General features: G+C 29.3%; 1 protein-coding gene across 1 annotated transcript in view; it reads left to right on the top strand.

The window, feature by feature from the left end:
• The first annotated feature begins 1,357 nt into the window (after positions 1–1,357).
• The window catches only part of ND-75 (NADH dehydrogenase (ubiquinone) 75 kDa subunit), a 61,261-nt gene continuing 41,379 nt past the window's right edge, over positions 1,358–21,239 (top strand). Inside the window, exons 1-4 of the mRNA XM_075353691.1 lie at positions 1,358–1,514; positions 8,837–9,003; positions 13,405–13,512; positions 20,604–20,827. Of these exons, the coding sequence (XP_075209806.1) occupies positions 8,854–9,003; positions 13,405–13,512; positions 20,604–20,827 (482 nt within the window). The 5' untranslated portion in view covers positions 1,358–1,514; positions 8,837–8,853. The remainder of the gene's footprint in view (positions 1,515–8,836; positions 9,004–13,404; positions 13,513–20,603; positions 20,828–21,239) is intronic.

Below are 21,239 nucleotides of genomic sequence, written 5' to 3' on the forward strand. Positions count from 1 at the left end.
CCTATACTTTTCCTGAAACCAAATTGGTCTTCTCCTAACACTTCCTCCACTCTCCTCTCAATTCTTTTGTATTGAGACTACACTACTTTATGAATATCATATTCTATAATCGAACGTTTCTTTGGAAGACTAATGGAAGTCTTTGTCTTCCATCTGGGATAATAAATTCATTATGAAATAGAAAGCACAAAAAGCTGATTAAACGAATATAGTTTATTTTACAAATTTGACTAGTTTACCATGGCCTGCAGTTCAAAGACTGCTTTTGGGTTACAACGACACTCGGAACAAATCCATTATTTAATGCTTTATTTTAATCAGCGGTAATGAAGCAGTATTTGAATTAATCCACACTTTCTCACTTAAAATTAAATTTGTTCTATTATAATTTTTCAGATTTGCCATGATTATGTGTACAAATCTGAAAAAATAAACCTGATGTCCAAAACCCGTATAGGTGTATACTTAAGTAATAAATAATCACAACCTTTTGATTTTATACTTCTTTTGGCGCGTTAGGAGAAACTGATCAGAGTGTATTTTCAGCAAGTTACGGAAGTTGCGCGCGCCGATGTAACACACCATGAAGATTTACGCAAGTCCAAGTTGATCAGTTAGCACGCAATGCGAGTAGTGTCTAATTCAGTCAAAGGCACGTGTTGTAAACATGACAGATATTGAGTTGTTATAAATATATATTTATGTACGTATTTATACAAACGTTTTTCTGAAGACGAATATTTTAAACTGAGAATATTGTTGTTCATATTCATAAAACTTTATTTATATTGCAGCGAATATATATTTTTTTTGTGAAAATTGCGTATCAAGATTTCAGGTTATATTTATGTATTATCTTTTATGATTAAAATTATGTTTTTTAATGGCGGAAATAGCACACATAAGATAAATTCTTGATTTTGCATAAATAATTTTAAACTTACCAAAAACCAAATTTTTGATAAAATACACTAAAATAAAACTATTTCTATCATATTTTTCATATCATAAGCCTCTGATAACCCTCGTGACTATTCAATCGTCATCCGAAGAATTAATGTAACTAAACTAATCGAAATATATTCGATGAACTTTGTTTTATACGATGAGGAATACATCAATACTTTTTAAACTGCATAAAATAAGAATTATTTAATTTAAGTCTTATTTTTTCAAACTTTTATTCATGGTATTTAATGTAACCTACCGATCGTTTGACTCTGTTCAAATTTGTTTGAATCCGTAAAAAATTTTTTTTTATTCACGCCAAAGAAGTATAACTTCTTACGTGCGTACTTAAATGCATACGAGTTTTTTTTAATGCCATACAATGTTAGATACTAATACTTTGTATCCTTCGATATGAACATTGAACGTTTTTAAATCAGAATATAACCAATCCAGATTTCTAATCTTGTACTGGGAGCAATTTATTGATTGGCTGCTGTAACAGCTGTTTTATTGTAAAATGGCGACCTTGAAGATTTAGCAGTGGTTGAAAGTCGCATTTGTAGGTGAGTTAAATTTTTTTGTTATCGTTTTTTTACGACTTTTCTGGTATTTTATGATTGTAGATACTTGATGCTTATATTTTTTTACTGTAGTGTGTTTGTTAATTTAATACAATTTCTGTTTTATTTTTTTTTGTTCTGATATATCAAAACTTATTTAGGACAAATCTCCCTTTGAAATTGTGTTCCCATTTATTCAGAAAGAAAGGATTATTAATGGTTTCTTTTTTATTATGCGAATTTGTTGTAAAAAGCCACAAGAGCTGACGATCATTTTATGTATTTGCTTTCTAAACAACAGTAGAAGTGTTCTAATCTTTAGTTACTGGATTCAAAATGTACTGTTTACATTTAACGACACTGTATTTGCTGTATGCATTGATGGATATCCTGAAACTAAAGCCAGGAAGAAAAAGTTTGGATAATATTCCACAATCTGCTAATTATAAACTATAATACTCAACATTTGTAAAAGTGAAGATATTTTTGTTAGTTGCTGAGCCTTTTGTTTTCAGTATGTGACTATTTCAGTTGATTTGTAGAAAACAAAAGTAATAACTGTAGCTGAGAGATGTAAATTATTTTTTTGTTAACAAATTGCCAAATGTGTAATGTATTTTGAGATTAAAATTGTCAATTAGATGAGCCCATATTTTTCACCATCTTTGTATAAGGTGGTTAATCTATTCAAAGAAAAAAATGTATCCATTTGTACTGATCATATTTTGTATTCTAGATATCATGTCCACTGTGTGCCTATATTAGTGATTCTTAAAAGGATGGGTAAACCATGCCAGAGTTAGTCAGTCCCTGTGGAGTGTTACTTTAGAAGCAAGAACAGCATTTTACATTTTTATTTTTCTCATGCCTTTTTGGCTCTCATTTTCTTGATATCATCTGTTCAGCAGAACTTATAATTATTATGGTTTACTATTCCAGTATTTTTCAAGTAAATTAAAAAGATTTTAACAATTTTGGTGCAGTCTTTATCTTATTCTTTTTCTATTTTTACACTTGTTACAATTTCAAGCTATTATTTAATTATGAGGTTAATTTTTGTGTAATATAGATATCGGATTATGAAACCTTAACAGAATTAAAGTTCAGAAATTAAGTAGTTCTTCAGCATTGATATTTTTTCATATTTTATCTTTATCAAGTTATGTAAAGTTCATTGATTTAATATCATTTTACATGATTACCTTAGGGAATGAAAGTAGTCAGTTTAGTTTCAGATGGCAGTTGGAATGTATATTTTCAATAGTAATACTAGCATTGGCTACAATTATAAAATAATATATCATAAACTGAGCTATAAATTACATTAGGGACTTTTTTATTTAAGCAGCGTTCAACAGAGGTCACTCATTGGGATTTTGGGGTGTGTGTCTATTACTAAAACTAGATGAGGTTGTCCCAAGTAACATAAGCCTGCTTACTGTAATGAATTGCATGTGTTTATGAAGTCCCAACATTTGATCATGTGATTGTATTATTTGTGTATTTTGTCTTCATCTCATAATTTTCAAGAATTAGAACTATTGTGAGATTTTTTTTAATATTGGTGGCAATTTTTAATACATTACATGCATCATTAAATGCCATCTTGAATTATGATGAAGGGCTCACACTTTCGAAGTTGATAACCCAGTTAGTGGATGTCTTCAGTTAGGTAAATAAAAAAAAAATGATAACCACAGAAGTTTTGTATACCTTTATTGATAAGGTCATTTATTGTTGTGTTAATATATATATATAAGTTAATGTTAAACTACTTATCTTTTCCTATTGCCCACTTTTTCCATATGAAATTGATCCAACTTGGCTAAAAAATTATAACTAGTGTTTTATTTGTTCTTTGTGCTATTGACTCTTTTGTAAAAATATTCTCTTAAAAGAAACAATACTTTGATTCTGAAGTTTGACAGTATTAGATTTTAATATTTTGACATTTATCTCCACTTTAAATTCAAATTATTTTTTAGTTTACTTTTATATCTTACTATTGTGCATATTTTAACAAGGTAGATAAGATTAATGAAATGATGCTTGAAAAATGCCAAATCCCTACCAGGAATCGAATCAGAAACCAGGAAATCTAGAAGCCAATATGCTAACCACTAAAGCAGCTAGTTTTTATTGTAAGTAGGTAACGCAAAATTTTCCAAGAATATAGCCATAATTATAATCATATTTAATACAGAAAAATAAATCCTAGATATTAAACTAAACCAATCTAGCCTATTACTTTAGCATTTATAAATGTAAAATTAATCATTGTAATGCCTGTCCATTACAATGGCCAATGGCATTAAACAATTTCCTCATTTTATAAATAAATTACATGTATTTATTTTAATATTTAAAAAATATAAAATAAGATCTTAGAAACTATGCTATTAGGAGGATGGCAATGTAAGGTACAAAGAGTTGTAAATGATTTGGTAGTATGTACAGTTAAAAAACCTGTTATATGAGTGAATTTCATTAAGATTTGTTCATTTTGTATTTATACATTTAACACTGGAAAATTAAATAGTTTTTTTGGGTAGGTCAGCTCTGTTTTATATAGATTTCTGATGGTTTTTTTTTCATTGAATTTTGTTAATTGTTTAATAGTGGAATATATATTCTTTAAAGGTTGATTATTAACTTTCTACTCTTTTGAAAAGTGAACTATTATCTTTCAATTAGTAGGACTACATATTTGTACTTCCCTAGCCAACCAGAATTATAAATATGTTTACTACCTGTACACAATATATTTTTACGAATTTAACAAAAAATAAATTAAAATTCTTTTGTGCAGATTACGGTCTTTCTGATCACAGTTTTCAAATCGCAATAGATTATTTATTAATGAAAATATCCAAAAACACAATGATATTTTGGCAAAATCCATTATATGACCACAATTCTTAAACATTTTTCTATAGACAAGATACTTTGTTAAATAAATGTTTTTACTGTTGTAAATAAATTACTGTTGTAATAATTGACTTTAGAAAAAAACATTTCAAGCTATTTTGGTTGGGGTTGTTATCTTATCTACCTTTGTCATTCATTGATACAAGTAAGTCTATGCATTGCCTCGTGTTGTAACTGGTAACTTTAGTAATGAAAACGATTCAGTCGTAAGCCTATATCTCATTTCTCCCTTAGTGCTTGTGTGAACTATGAATTTGCCTACCAATATTTCTGAACTGTACAAGTTGTGCAATTCTAAAGAAAGGTGTGTTGAGTTTTTCCAAAGAGTAAATTACTCTTTTACCTAATGAAAAAGTGTGACAGTGGTCATAAAATGATTCTTAGTGTTACTGACAGTTGTGAAAGGTGGCGTTGTGCAAAAATTTTGTTCAACTGCGTTCTAAAATTTAGCTGAAACCATTTAAGGTTGGGGTGTGATAAAATTTTGATCGTTTATTTATTGCTAGAGCCACAAACTTATGTTTCAGGAGTTCTGCAAACGTGAACTGGACATTAACCACAACACAGTTGTAGATTGGAATAACTATTTGCAAGAGGTATGTGCTACAAAATTACTAGCAACGCTGCTAGTAATGGTTCTGGTCTAATTGTTGAAATTGATGAATCTGTATTTGCTAAACAGTACAAGTACAATGTTGGTTGAGTACCAAAACAACAATTGACGGAATTTATTGGGAAACCAAAGAGTGTTTTTTGTATTCTGTTGAAAACAGATCTGCTTCACTTATGCTATAATAATTGAAAGTATTGTACCTGGTTCACTAATCATGTCTGATCAATGGAAATCCTACAATCAGAACCGCTAACAAAGAGTGTGATCACCAAACAGTTAACCATAGTCAAAATTCTATTGATCTGGTAACAGGCGTACATACCAATACAGTGGAGATTATGTGGGGTGTAGCTAAATCAAGTTTTAGGCGCTGATTTGGTAATCATTCACAGATACTGAATAGTTATCTCTGTGAATTTATGTGGTGTAAACGACTTCCAGGAGGAGCAAACCCATTTGAGACAATCCTTCAGTATGTAGCTGGCTATTGGTCACATGAATAGTTTAATATTGTATATATGTTTTTTCATACAATTTTTGTCATGTATAAATAGAAAAACTAACCAGATTGTTTGTTTCAGTCATTTAAAGCCCTTTGCAATTGTCTCTTAACAGGAAAAGTCTATAGAAAAATGTTTAAGCATTGTGGGCATGTAATGTGAATTTTGACCATTCTTTTTAAAGGATTTCCATAAAGATTCAGTTAAAAGTTTGAGAACTTTATTGTTAGAAAATGATTGAGAAAATAACAAAATTAGCTTTTCTGAAAAATGTTAACAATTTGCCTTATGTTTTTCTTTCTAATTTGATCTTTAGTAAAAAAGAAACAGTTTAATCATGCAGAGAAAATTGAAAAATTGTTAAAGGAATTGTAAAATCTAGCTCTACGGTAAGGAATCCTCTAATTAAATGTCTGGGCATGATTTTTTTTTTGTTGAAAATATCCAAAATAACTTTTAAAATTACAGACAAATTTATGCTAAATTTATTTGTAATGTTAAAAGATTACATTATAGTAATGATATCTGACTGAAATATTAAATTTGAAACTGTGAAGGAAGTTGTCAAAGTTGAAAGCAGATTAGGGAACAGAACAAATTATGTTACTTAACCAAAAATACAAAAAGGCTGAACTTCCATTACCTCATCTCCTCTTCAGGCAGCAGAGGAATTAATAAAATCCTATTCAGTATTTCACATAACAAAAATACTCACTGTATTTTCATAGTATTTGAAAAAAAATTATTTAAAACAACTTAAAATTTCTTGAAAAGTATAATACATTGATATGCTTTTTGCATGGTGGTTTTAGAAAAAACTATTTACTGACAGCCATTTCTAGTTTGTTTCTTAGTAAAACATTAGATTTAGTCCAACATTTTGTTCTGATAAAATACTTAGTAACTGTTTGATATCAAAGAATTGGTGTCACACCATACCAACCAAAGAAAAGGAGTTGAAATTTCATCTTTTGAAGTTTATACATGTAAAATGTAGGCCTACACTTAAAGATGTAAATATAGACTGATACAATATAGTAGTACCTTCAGTTCCTTGCTTTTCTTATACTTAATGTTAATGATTATTTGCTAAAAAGAATAGTCATTTATTTTTAAAAAAATTAACAACATTCACATCTAGCAAACCAGACAGCTGAACAGTTTTATGTAACTCAATACGACATTGGCTTATAAAAAAGGCCTTATTATGCTTTTGAAGTCTTTAATAAATGACCAAACTATTTAAAAAAATCTCCCCACCAGGTTATTTAAAATACAAAGATTTTCTTTTGTAAAACAATATTACTTATTAGTGAATTATTAAATAATATTAATTACAACATTTTTTAAAGATTGGAATTTATTATATATTTATCCAATTTAACTTTCAATTAATGCCTTGTGAATCGAAATTTATTTTGAATTTTACACATTTATTTTAATATTACTTTGCATGCTTATATTTAAAATCATTAACATAACTATAGTCATATCTGTTCTTCATTTTATAATTAATTACATATTTATTTGGCTCTGATCAATGTTTTACCATGGTTTTTCTTGATCTATCCAGCCAAATGCTCAAGCTGTTCCTTCTTTTTATCAATGGAGTAGCACATTTATTCATTCCTGTTGCAATCTGTATATGAATTGTTATATACCAATTTTTATTATGTTGTTTATTCATATCTTTTTCTTTTTTATAATGATTGTAATGAACTTATAGCTTGCATAAAATTACAAGTCTGATCAGGATTCAAACCCTAGAATCTTACATACACTATCATACATCTTAATCTTAGATACACTATCATTTACATGTAATTTATGTAAGAATTAAAAATAAATAAATAAATTTAAGATGTTTTAATACCTGTTATATTAGCGTACCTTTCGTACAGGTGTACAACTTAAAAGAGGCCCCATCACTTAGTTTAGGGTATAAGTAATAGTTTATTGGCTAATATTTACGCAATAATTTACAGAAAGTATTGAAAATGATGTCCATCCACTTCTATAAACTTATCAACACGTTTGACCATGTTCCTGGCCACTCTTGTTAATTGTTTGTCTTCAATTACTGCAGGTTGTGTGGGTTGTCCCTACAAACAATTTCTTTTAAGTAACCCTGTAGAAAGAAGTTTGGACTAGTCAAATCGTGGAATTTTTTGGCCAAAATCCTTTAGAAATGATTTTTCCACTGAAAAAACACTATAGCATCTCAATAGTTGAGTGAGCTGAATGACAAGTGGTGCCGTCCTGTTGCAACTCTTATTCTCCTGCAGTAAGGCTATGAATCTGTTGGATAATTTCTTGGTAAACAGCAGCATCCACAAATTTTTCAAAAAACAAGGATCCTATTCGTCGCCTTGAAACCACATACCATATGCTTATTTTTTGTAGGTATTGGAGAGATTCAAAGAAAATGTGTGGGTTTTTAGTACCCAAGGTCTGGTAGTTTGACTATTAACATACCCACCAGGTGAAACCATGCTTCATTTGTGAAAAACATATGATCTAAAATGTCAGTATTGCCTCTAATGAAGTTCTTGAACCATTGACAGTATGAACTCGTTTTGTCATAATCAACATTTGTTAGCTCATAGAAAACCTGCAATATGGATAACATTTCAGCATTCTCCTCATTGCAATGTGGGTTGAACCTAGTGAAGTGTTATTTTCCTTGCCTAGTCTCAACATAGATTTATGAGGAAATCTTTTAACTGCTGCTTTAATGTCTTGTACAACATTCATCGCTAAAACTGACCTGTATTGGGTACATTTCTGGTCTAACACCGAACCTGTATCAACATTTTTTAACCAATTTTTGAATAACACTTTTCAGTAGTGCTTCCTTTTCAAATTGATCCCTAAACTTTTGTCGACACACAACATAAGATTTCATTTCTAAATAAGTTTCCATCATGAATGCATGTTCTTCAACAGTTAACCTTAACAAACAACACACAATTATGCAACCTTGTTGAAAAGCCAATGCTAGACACAGACTAGTAATACTTAAATATGCAAACAAACAGTCCTCCCCACATATGTTCCAATTGTACCAATATCTTCTACATTATTTTACCCATCTGACACACCAGTATATGCAATTTAACAAAAATATGCATTATGTATAAACTACTGAGTGATGGGGCCTCGAATAAGTTGAATGTGTGTGTGTGTGTGTGTGTATGCGCGCGCGCATGTTTTAACAAATTTTCAGTATTATAAATTCATTTGCATTAATAGTTATACAAAGCTTCTTTTTTTTTTTGTTACAGTAATATTTATTAGCAAAATGTTGCGAATACCACTGCATAGGGCATTGCCCTGTGTACGTGTTATTTTACCCTCATGTAGAACTGCATCCTCTTCAGCTCCTGAAAAATTAGAAGTATTTATTGATGATAAAAGAGTACTAGTTGATCCTGGTACAACTGTGTTACAGGTAATTTGTTAAACTTATTTATTAGCCGTGCTTTCATTTTTTTGAAACATTTGTTTACTTTCCTTTAAAAAAAAGTTTTTTGATGCCATGTTCTAAACTTAATGCTATTGAGAAGTTTTTAAATATTAAAATTAAGATCAAATTCGTTACCTACAACACGTAAAATATAAAAATTGTTTTAAGTCTGATATCTGTTGATGATGGATCAGTTTTTGTTAACTTAAAATTAAGTAATATTTCTTGTTTGTAACTTTTTAGAGCTGCAGTAAAGTTATCGAGAATAAAACTTTTAATTTTTACATCAATTGATTTGTTAGAAACAAAACATGTTGATCTACATGGATATGTAGTAGTAGTTGATAGTAGCTACAATAAAATTTATATGAGGAAAGTTTTACGTGAAATAAGACTTTCACATAAAATTCCTGTGTGATATGACTAAAGTTGTTTAAGTAATATAACTTTGACAAGATTTACATTAAAGCTGAATATGCAAGCCTTCTCAAAGTTATTGGTTCTTTAACCCTCTGTGGTACTCATGAGTGTACACATACATTCTGAAATGAATGACACTCTCAAGTATACTCATATCTGCTCCTGCATAATGCATATATGTAAGAGCAATACTAAATATATTTATCTGAAATTTACTGCTACAAGAGCAACCCTTTATTGATTTGTTTGTTTCTTTTAAAAATGCTATCATTCAAGAACTCTACTTATTTCAAACAAATAAAATTAATTCTGGTTATACATACGATTTTTCTATGAAAACATAATAAAAGTGGCTCCAACTGTATATTTTGATTGTATGAAATTTATTTATAATTTATTACTTACTGATCTATGAGATTTTCATTCTTTGATTTTTTCTGATATGTAGTGTTTCTTCTAATTTTTGTTATTAAATTATTTTCTAAAAAAAAATGTTTTTTGTGTATGAATATGTACATAAGATTTTTATAATAGCTTTTATCTGCAGTGTTCAAAACATAATTAGAAGAAAAACTAAATATTCCAGATATTAGTGTTACGAATGCAATGTAGGTCTTTATATTTTGCAGTATTTTATTTTGAGATGTACCTCATAAAAAGCAAATTACAACGAAAATTCACTGAAAATTTATTTTATGTATTATTTAGTGAGTGCATAGTGTTTTTGAAGTTTTGATAATATAGTAATACAAATATGTAGAAGCATTCACAATATTTGATATTGAACTTATTTAGCACATACTAAATAAGCAGGTTCTAAACTGTTAATCTTATTTATTGAATAGATTATTTTAAAAGTTAATAATTTTGAGTAAATCGAATAAAAACTTTCACCTGACAACAGATGTTTTTTTCTGGGCAACATTTTTTTCTGACAACAGAGAATAAGCAATCAAATTGAGGTGTGAAAAAAATTTATTAAAACAAAATCCTGCTTGTAAATAGGGTACTCCATTAAAAGAGAGTAATTTTTTTTATTGTTCTATAATACTGCAATTTTTGTTATACAGTTTCTGCAAATAGTTTTTCTTTACATTAGATAATATTGTGGTTTGAATGGAGTAGTAATTAGAGTTACCAGAGTGTTGCAAAAAATGTGTTTTAGAAGCTTTAAATTTTTAATAAGTGTGCGATTGAAAACAAAATTTCCTTTTTTTGAATATTTTATGACCAAATTATATTTTCTTATGGAAATTGTTTCGTAATTTAGTACCTTAATTATGTGATGTAAGCTTAAAATTTATTTATGAGCATTATTTTTATAATGCATTTGTGTGTTTGTCCATTATGTATTTTAATGCATTAGCCCTTACAATACATTAACAGTACTTAGAACATTTACCTAAAAAATGAAGTTTATGATCTGATTTTTTCGAACATTATTTCTTAATAAAGAAATCCCATTTAGAATTGTTGAAACATTTGCATTATTACTAATTTCTGATATTCATTTTCAAAACGTTAATGAAGTGTTTGGAGTAGGAAATGAACATTTATTATACATTGTTCTTTTTTGGAAGTTTTAAAGAAATTGATAAGAATATTAAATTTTATAAGATATCAAATATATATGATATTTGATTTTATTTAATAAAGTTTTTAATGTAGAGTACTTAAATTTTCCAAATTTGTCATTTTATTGTGTGGAAGCAATTTCATGGGTACTTAATTTAGTAAATTCCATTCTCTTTCAATGAAATGGTTTCTCTACAGTCTTATAACACCCAAGAATACTGTCCTTTTATATAAAAAAAAGTGTGAAATCAAAATTAATTGCTGAAAACATCTATCAGAGTCGCTTGTAATGAACTGGTTGATCCCTATTGATCCCAGAATTAAATAATGAACTTAAATTAAAAATAAAAAAAATATTAAATTCACCCTCTTACTCATTAGAGATAGTTGTATTTATAGTTTCTTACGGCCTGTTTCAAGAAATATAGGTAAAAACATGAAAGTAAAGGATCTTTTACATCTATGAAGCGTGTATCTCCATTGCTTTTTAAATTATAATTTTATTCTCTTCTCTATAAGGAATTAAGCTCATTTTTGTTGCACTGTAACACGAAGCTTTTTTTTATACCTACAATACATTATTTTTTAGCTTCGTACTTTTAGTTAAGGTTTATATGATCATCATTGAATTTTTCATTGCCTTTATACATGTATCAGTTTTTAACCAGTCTGGAGACATGAGAGCTTTTGCTTTCATTATAATGTAGAAATAGAAATTAATTAAATAAGAACTAAAGTTGAAAGAATAAATTAATGATTCAGCTTCTTTTTCCCGTATTTGTTTACCTATTTCCTGAAAAAATACTTTTTAACAAATTAAAATTGAAAGCTATTGTGTAAGATATTGTTTAATGCGATTTAGTTCCTGGTTTACAAGAACATTTATTTATGTGTATTTCACCCTATAAGAAAGCAAGCATTGAGAGCTTAATATTTTTTTTTTCAGAAAATTGACCTTAAAACTCATTTCTCATACAGTGTTGAGTTTACAGTATATAAGATAAAAGTTTCACGAAAATAACATTACTGGTATTTCCTGTTCAATTTAACTATTTTGTAGAGAAAATAAATAACATTCTATGAATAAGGTTTTCTGTAGCTGATGTCACTATTGATTAATGGACATATAATGTGTAATTTGGTTTATATACTATTTTTAATTGTGTTGTATTTGTTATTAAAGTAAAGAAGATATTACTGATGAACTATTGAAAAGAGTTATCTAGTAAAAACTGGTTTAGAGATTCATTCAAAATTTGTAGCTGATGACCATTAATTTATGTTCTTAATTTACATCATTTACCTTAGAATATTATGAAAATAATTATATTAAGTAATAAATAATAATCCAGTTAATTAAAAGAGCTTTGTTTGTACTTGTAAATGCCAGCTATTTTTATGAATCTAAATCTAGAATTGCTGATCACTTACTTAATCGTCTAAAAATGCTGACCTTTTTTATAAATTTCAAATATTACTTAATTTAGCGATTAGAGATTTGATTTTTCATCAGTTTAAATCCTGTGGTAACTGCTTAATTCCAATTCGTGATAGCATTAGTAGCATTTAGATTAATTTATATAATCTTGAAACTTCTCGGTTTATAAAATATTTGTTATTCTTTTTCTTTTATAAAAAATAAAAAATGAAAGTTAGGAATATTTTATAAAAGTTTGTTTAAAAATTTAATTTTGACTAAAAAAATCTAAAAACAATTTAAAAAAGTATGATTTTCTTTTTTTCTTTATTATGGAGTAACTGGAAATAAGCACTGTGTGCACTGCGTACTTACTAGACACTAGACATAACGACTCAGAATTGTACAGAAATGTTTGTTAAAAGGAATTGTTTTGTGTATGATCAAAAATAATTTTGTGTACTGATGCATTCCCATTAAGATTTTGTAAATCTTCTTTTATGGGATTTTTTAAATCATAGTTGCATAAAGCAGTGCAATTAAAACATTGTTTAGAAATATTACAAACTTGGATTATTCATTATTTCAGTAACTATTGTTGCATGCATGGTACTGACTTAAATATTGCTATAAATTAACATTTTTGTAACAAAATTTGCGAAGAAAGACATATTAGATTTTATGATAGATGAAAATACATTACTTTTCACTATGCATATGCATTTTTAGCATGTCATTTAAAATATCCATGTACATTCTTATTTCATAATTTCTTAACATTCAGTTTTAGATGTAAATAGAAATCGATAACTTTTAGATGTAATGAAAATCGTAAATCATAACTATGTTATGATATTAAAAGTGCTATATTGTACTACGTTACAATCCTGAAGTGAAGACTCATAAAATCATCACATCGGTGATGATTTTATGACTCTTTGAATGGTGTGATAAAATCTCTGAATCTGTTTTAGGCGGCAGCTATGGTTGGTGTGGAAATTCCAAGATTTTGTTATCATGAGCGGTTAGCTATTGCTGGCAACTGCAGGATGTGCCTTGTTGAAGTAGAAAAGTCTCCTAAGGTAATTGGTTTAGTTATAAAATATTATTTGGTTGTATTTGTTTTCTCTCTGTAACCAAACAGTTTGAAGATGGTATATGCATAAACTGGTTCTAGGTTCCAATTTCCTTGATATAACTTGCTGATTCAACTGATGGGTTCTTCAGATAAATGGACCCTTACCTAGCTTTCAGTTACAACTAGCTAGTTGCATTTATCAACATGAATGTTCAGTTAAACATGTAAACATTGATAAAATAGTTCTTAAGAGATAATCATTCATTGTAAATGCTTATTACAAAGAATTATGGTAGGATACTGTTCTTGTTGATAAAATTAAAATAGCTGTTGATTCAAAGATAATAGAAATTTCATACTAGCACATAATAATAACAGAAAGGGTTTACAAGAAGCCCAGCTTTCTTATGTTGTGCAATCGGTACGCTGAACAGATCAATGCATAAAGAAAGTTGTAGAGTAAGTAAACAAGCAAAAATTGTTTTTAAATATTGAGTACTTGTGCTAACTTAATAATACAGCAAAACCAGTGATTTTTAACTTGAAAAGTGATGATGAGGTTGATAAAATTAGTCTAAAGCCTATTTTGAAGTCATTGAATAAAATCTAGTGTTGGGAGGGAGTGACAAAATAAATTTCAGGAATTTTACTCATCCAAGGAACAAAGTATCAAATTCAAATAGGAGAGGGAATTATAGTAGTGCAGTAGTTCCGCTGTTATCTGTCCTCCATGTAACCGACTCTTCGGGTTAAATGACCCTCTGATTTTTCATAAAATAATTAATTTTAACTTATTTTTTATAATTATATGATTTATTTATATATGATTTATAGTTTATATTTTTATTTGATTTATTTATATTTTTATTTATAGTTTATATGATTTATTGTAATTAGGCTGTATACAGTACAATACTGTATTAGTTACCTCTGATAATATAATTAGGCCCGCATGCAAAGGAAAGATTTTTATGAAATGTAAAATAACTGTATACATATAGACTTTATACATTACTGTGCTACACCATGTCTGACTGGTACATTTCCTCAGCAAGCGTTAACATAAACAGTTTACTTTGTTACCTTTCGCATCAATTTTACAACATCGATACATTAAATGATTTTATTTAAAAAAAATTTCATTATGATGAAATCATAACTATGTTATGATATTATAAGTGCATTACAATCCTGAAGTGAAAACTCATAAAATCATCACATCGGTTCCATTTTGAATGGTGTGATATAAAGTGATGTCTATTGAGTAAAAAATTCAGTACATACGTACATATTATAGCACTGTGAAAAATAACTGCCTTTTAAGTAACAGATATACAGTGCATAGAGTATTTTTTTTGTGTACATTAAATTTTAGTTTAAATTCAGTACAGTAATTTTTAAGATTCCTTTTTATTTTCATCTATTTAGTATAGTGTAATGGGTTTCGTTCATAACGGTAGCTGTAAATTTTTTAGTTTTAGGTAATTTTTAAAATTCCATACAGTTTATTTTTTACCTATACTTACAGTTATGAGTTGCATAAGAAAATGTGTGGTAGTTTGTTTAAATTGAAACTAAACTGAAAGAATTAGAAAAAGCTCAATCGGTAAAATCAGCAGCATTAGATTTAGGTGTCGATGAAACAGTGGTTAAAGATGGGGAAAAAACCATTCACAGATTAGAGCATATTATACGCATCAAGGCAGCTAGGTGGCTCTTGAGTCAAGGTGTACCTTAAAACACCTGTTAGATTTACTAGATGAGGCGCTTTGATGTGGTTTCTTCAGGAAAGAGAACGAGAAACACCTATTCGCGAACCTCTGTTAAAAGAAAAAGTCTTATTCTAAATGGTAAAGTTGCTTCAACAAATGGTTCTGTCACAGCACTGTTAGCAACTCCTTTACAGCAAGTGAAGGATGGTTACATGGTTGGAAAAAAAGCACCATGGAAGCCATACCTTAAGTATATCTGGCAAAAAATTATCTGTAGACTATGCCGCAGTGGAAAACTTTATCAACTTCATAAAAAAATCATTGAAGAAAAACTTAGTTTCAAACTGTATTATGGGGTGATGCGGAGCTTGTATATAAGTCGCTGCCAAATAAAATGGCTGTTCGGGATGAACTTGCTGTTCCAGGAATAAAAAATCAAAAGGCCAGATAACTATAGTTGTCTGCTGTAATGCAGTGGGACTCATAAACTTCCACTTTTTCTAGTAGGAAAGTCTAAAAATCCGAGATCTCTGAAAGACATTAATAAAAAGACGTTACTGATGTATTATATAGCACAAAAAAATGCATGGATGAGTGCTTCATTATTTAAAGAATGGTTTCAACATGAACTTGTTCCTAAAGTAAAACAATAACTAAGAAAATTAAATTTATCTGAAAAAGCTATGCTATTCCTAGATTATGCTTCATGTCATTCTTCTTCCGACGAGCTTGCAGAAAACAATATTAGGGCTCATTTTCTACTGCCTAATGTAACACCCTTGATCCAACTTATTGATCAAGGGGTAGTATCCATCATACTTTACATTTTAGTTTTAATAGGGTTATTACGCTCAAAAATATGCAAGGGCTGTCGAGAAAATAACTTATGTTTTGAAATAAAAAACCAGCCAAATAAAAAAAAGAAATTTTATTATTCATATTTGAAAGTGCCAGTCTTAAACTATTTTTATACATTGTTGCCATTTAAATTGAGGCACTTATCATAACGATGCACAAACGTTTCAATTCCTTCTCTGTAGAAATCTGCCGCCTTAGATTTTTGGCACCCATCTTGCATAAAACTTGTGATAACCAAGCTTCCCAGATACAATTTCATGTAGTAAACTTCGTGAAATTTGGGGGAAATGAACCAACATAATTGTAATGTGGTGATTTTCACAAATTTTGTTGTTGATTTTCATCATCAGTTCATCAGTCACAAGGCTAGGCCGACCACTGCGGTCCTCATGATGAACATTGGTGCAGCCATTTTTAAACTGACTGCCTCACGCCACCTTCACTCATTATTCCATCTCCACACAGCTCACAAAGTTGTCGATGAATTTTAATTGGTTTGAGGTTTTTTGCCAGTAAAAACCTAATCACTGAATGCATTTCACAACTTGTGGGATTTTCTATGGAAGCGTACATTTCAATAATTCACAACGGAAAAAGTAGAAAAATTACAATCCACACACTATGACAGCTTGGTGTGTACTGAATTTAGAAATGTTTTGACGCCAAGATGGTGGCTCTATCGCCACCCATCTCCATGCTAGGCACAAATGTAAGTTACTTTCTGAACTGCCCTCATATCTGATGAAGGGCCTTCTTTTTTTGCTTGTTGATCTCACCACATAAACTTGAAGCTTGTGTGATGCAGAAATGGAATTTTTGTGGCACATGAAAAATGCCATGCTATTGTTACAGTATTAGTACCAATGGTTAAATATTGGTTATTACTGTACAGAAAAATACCACCTACAGTATCTTTTATGAAAAAAAATTGGTTTAATCAACTACCTGTCGGTCCCAACTAAGTCGATTTAACAGGGGGACAATTGTAACATCAGGAATATTTCAAAACTGAATGAAAAAGTATTAAACTGTGAAAAATGACTCCATTTTTGGAAGTGATTAAATTATTCATACGTCATTTTAAATTTATTTTTTCAAAATGTAAATAAAATAATGACTAGAAAAACATATTATGTTGGTTTACAGTTTTTTTTGCATTTACAAAGCATTACATTTGCAAATCCTATTTTGATTGTGAAATACAAAAACAGTTGTGTAAAACAACTATAAGTTTAAAATTTTAACTGAATTTTACTGTTTTATTTAAAAATTTACTGATTTACAAAACCTGTCGTTCTTTTATTCCATATGTCTATTTTTTTACTGTTCAAACTTTTTATTCATAATATTTTCACACACCATAATACTCTGAGTAGCAAGAAATTACTGAGTTTTAATTATTGCTATCTAGCTATTGATCGTTTATACCTTTGCATCAGATTGAACCTCTTGTTCAGTAGATAAAGCTAACTCTAACTTTTCAATTCTGAAAAAAAATTGTTAAAAACCATTAAATCTTAAATTTCGTACCAACCTGATCAGTAGTATCAGCATGTCTGAATGAAACATATATATATATATATATATACAGGTTGTATCACAAAGTTCTTCAGGGACTTTCATAAACTATTCTACTCATAAAAATAATAAAGCTGGTTCATATGAATGTATGTCTTAAAAGTTACTGTTTATTAATAAAATTTAAAATTTTCTTTATTTTATTCAACTTCTTATACTATTTTGTTCAGAATTAAATTTGCTACAAGTTTTGTTTAAAAATTTTGTGTTATTACCCATTTAATAAAGTTATTGTACGCAAAACATAAAAAAAACAGGTTTTTAATTCAGTTTATTTGTTTTCACCCAGATTTCTTAAAAACTACTGCAGATACAGTTTTGGGACCTATTTTATTAGATGTGTCAGGTCAAAAACCATAAGAAATCACTAATCTGCCCCTTAATTAACATCTGAAAAATTTCAGTATGACCTCATTTCACTGGGGTACCTGAAATCTGAGCAAAATCGTTCCCTAGCTGTAACTCTCAAACGAAGCATTTTAGAATATAAGTTTGTATGAACTTTTTTTACCATTATTTTTATGAGTAGCTTAGGTTATGAAAATTCTCGGAGAACTTCGTGATACACTCCTTTGTGTATCTGTTAATCTATACACATCTATGTGAGTAGTAGTTAGTAATATGCTAACGTATATTACTGTGAGTTTTAGTAATATGTTAATAAAGGGGTTCTAAATTTTATAATTTGGATTTTCAAGTAAGTAATTTTGTGTAGAAATTTGAAATTACTGAATAACAAAGTAGAATATGACAGTATATATTGCCAAAATTCAGGACTCAAATAAGGTGGTTGAAGAACTACAGGAATGGTTTTCTTTGCCAAAAACTCATTAATTGAGAGTGCAGTGTGACATGGTGCATTGTCATAATGCACCAACCAGTAGTCTTTGATGGCTGGATGCAGGCAACTATTTTCTGCAGTCATTCAAGAATTTCTCTTTAAACATAGTGATTAGTAGATTTACAGTCTATCATGTAGTCAAAAACTTCTTATGGACAATGGCATTACTATCAAAGAAACAAATTAGCTTGGTTTTGATTTCTGATTTGCTCATTTTTGCTTTTTTGGGATGTGGTGAGTTTAAAGTGTGCCATTCCTTGCCCTGGTGTTTTGTTTCTGGGTCATACTCAAATATGAGTGTCTAAAATTCATCACCAGTAATAACATTTTTTAGAAAATCAGGATCAGTTTCAAGATCGCAGCACACTTCCTGTTGTTTTTCTGTTCAACAGTAAGGTTTTTTGGGACCAATTTTGCACAAACTTTTTTTATGTCCAATTTGTTTATCAAAATTTGATGGACTGTGTATGGTTCAAATTCAATAGTTCTGCAATCATCCTGACAGTTAATCACTGGTCATACCAAATCAAGTCTGATTTACTCAACATTGTCATCACTTTTTGACGTTAACGGTCTTCCAGAGCATGGATAGTTCGCAACTGATTCCTGGCCATCTTCTTTCTTTTTCTGTTTAACCTCTGGGAATTACTATTCAGGAATCAGAGGATGATATGTATGAGTGTAAATGAAGTGTAGTCTTACATAGTCTCAGTTCGACCATTCCTGAGATGTGTGGTTAATTGAAACCCAGCCACTAAAGAACACTGGTATCCACGATCTAGTATCCAAATCTGTATAAAATAACTGTCTTTACTAGGACTTGAACACTGGAACTTTCGACTTCCAAATCAGCTGATTTGGGAAGATGTGTTCACCACTAGACCAACCCGGTGGGTTGATTCCAGGCATCTGAAAATGCTTTAAAACACTTAAAAACTTGGGCTCATGACAGGTCGTCATCTCCATATTACCTTTTCAATTTAAAGTTTCAATAGCATACTCACTGAGTTTAACAAACACTTGGCACAACGTTGCTCATAATTAGTATCATTCATTTTTGTAATGCACAACAAAAACTCGTTTCACGAAAAGTTTGTTTACGTCTCACATAGCAGCAATAGACCAAAAATATTAATACATAATATAAATCAGCTGTTCATATAAACATATGTTTACTAGTAATTTAACAGTGTTGCCACTTTGGCTGGCAGAAAAAACTAGTCTCATTACTTTATTTACAGACCTCGTGTGTGTATATATATATATATATATATTATATATATATATATTGCAGTAACAGTAGTCTTTTAGCAGTATGGGATTGTTTAATTTGTACCTGTATAATTAATGTACACGTTTGTGAATACCTTCAAAGTTTTCTAAATTAAATTTTAAACACAAAAATGTGATTGATGTGCTATATTAGGTGCTAAAACATAATCCTCTAGTTAGAATTCTTTTCTCATTTTCCTGTCTGTTGGACTACTTATTGTTATTGATAGATTTTTTGTTCATTAGTGACTTACAAACTACAATCATCAACTTGTCACATAGTATATTATAATATAAAAGTAAATAAATGATAACGTAAAATAAGATTTAATTGTAAAATAATTAATATAACTTACATTTAAAATAAAGATAATTGATTATTAGTTAAGTTGGCTTGTGAGTGAGTGGAAGAACACAGGTTTTGGGGTAGGGCTTATTCTGCTATTGAAATGGAACGACAGTTTAAAGGGATAAGCCTGCTGATAAAAAACTATGGTTGGCATGTAGAGAGAACTAGTGTGTCAAGTTTGCAGTCTTATTTACCCATGGGTGAATGGTTTACTATGCCGACTTCATCTTTAACATAAATTTTTTGAAAAACTTAATGTGGTTGTTTATATTCACCTTTGACTTTTTGAATCTTGGCAGTCATTTTTTTTTAACAAAACGTGACTGCCTTTGATTATATTATTATAGATTTTCATTCCTTTTACAATCATAATTTATTTTAATTTATTAAGGATATATACTTGGGTACTGAAATTTATTATTTATATCACTTGTACCACTTAATAATCTTTTATATTCATTTACATCTTCTGTGTTTGTGTACAGCCTGTTGCTGCATGTGCAATGCCTGTCATGAAGGGCTGGAGGATCAAAACAAATTCTGAAATGACAAAAAAAGCTAGGGAAGGTGTTATGGAATTTTTGTTAGTGAATCATCCGCTCGATTGTCCTATTTGTGATCAAGGAGGAGAATGTGATCTTCAGGATCAGAGCATGGCTTTTGGCAGTGATCGCAGTAGATTTACTGATATGGAGTTTTCTGGAAAAAGGTAATAATTTATTGTTTAAGAGATATTTATTTACAGGTAGATTTGCGTGTACAAGGAAGAAAATGTAATTACAAATATTTTTTTAAATTGTATGTGATCATATAGATTTTTAGCTTTCCTTGACATGCTTTAAAAAGTTTTACTGGATATTGTTGGTCGATTGTAGACACAGAAGATTAATACTGTTCTTCTTATATGGGAGGTAGGCAGTATAAGGGCTTAGTGTTAACAACTCTTAAACACTGACAACTAATAATTCCTTGACACTGTTGTCCACTATTCTGATGTTGGATTTTATTAACACATTTTGACATATATTCACTACCTGAATGAGGGCTTCAAATCAAGAAAGCTGCACAAGATGTATGAGATTTTCAGAATATCATAGAAATCTGTCAAACAAATTCAGAGA

This window comes from Lycorma delicatula, chromosome 1, assembly GCF_047948215.1.
Source record: "Lycorma delicatula isolate Av1 chromosome 1, ASM4794821v1, whole genome shotgun sequence".
Classification (NCBI taxonomy): domain Eukaryota; kingdom Metazoa; phylum Arthropoda; class Insecta; order Hemiptera; family Fulgoridae; genus Lycorma; species Lycorma delicatula.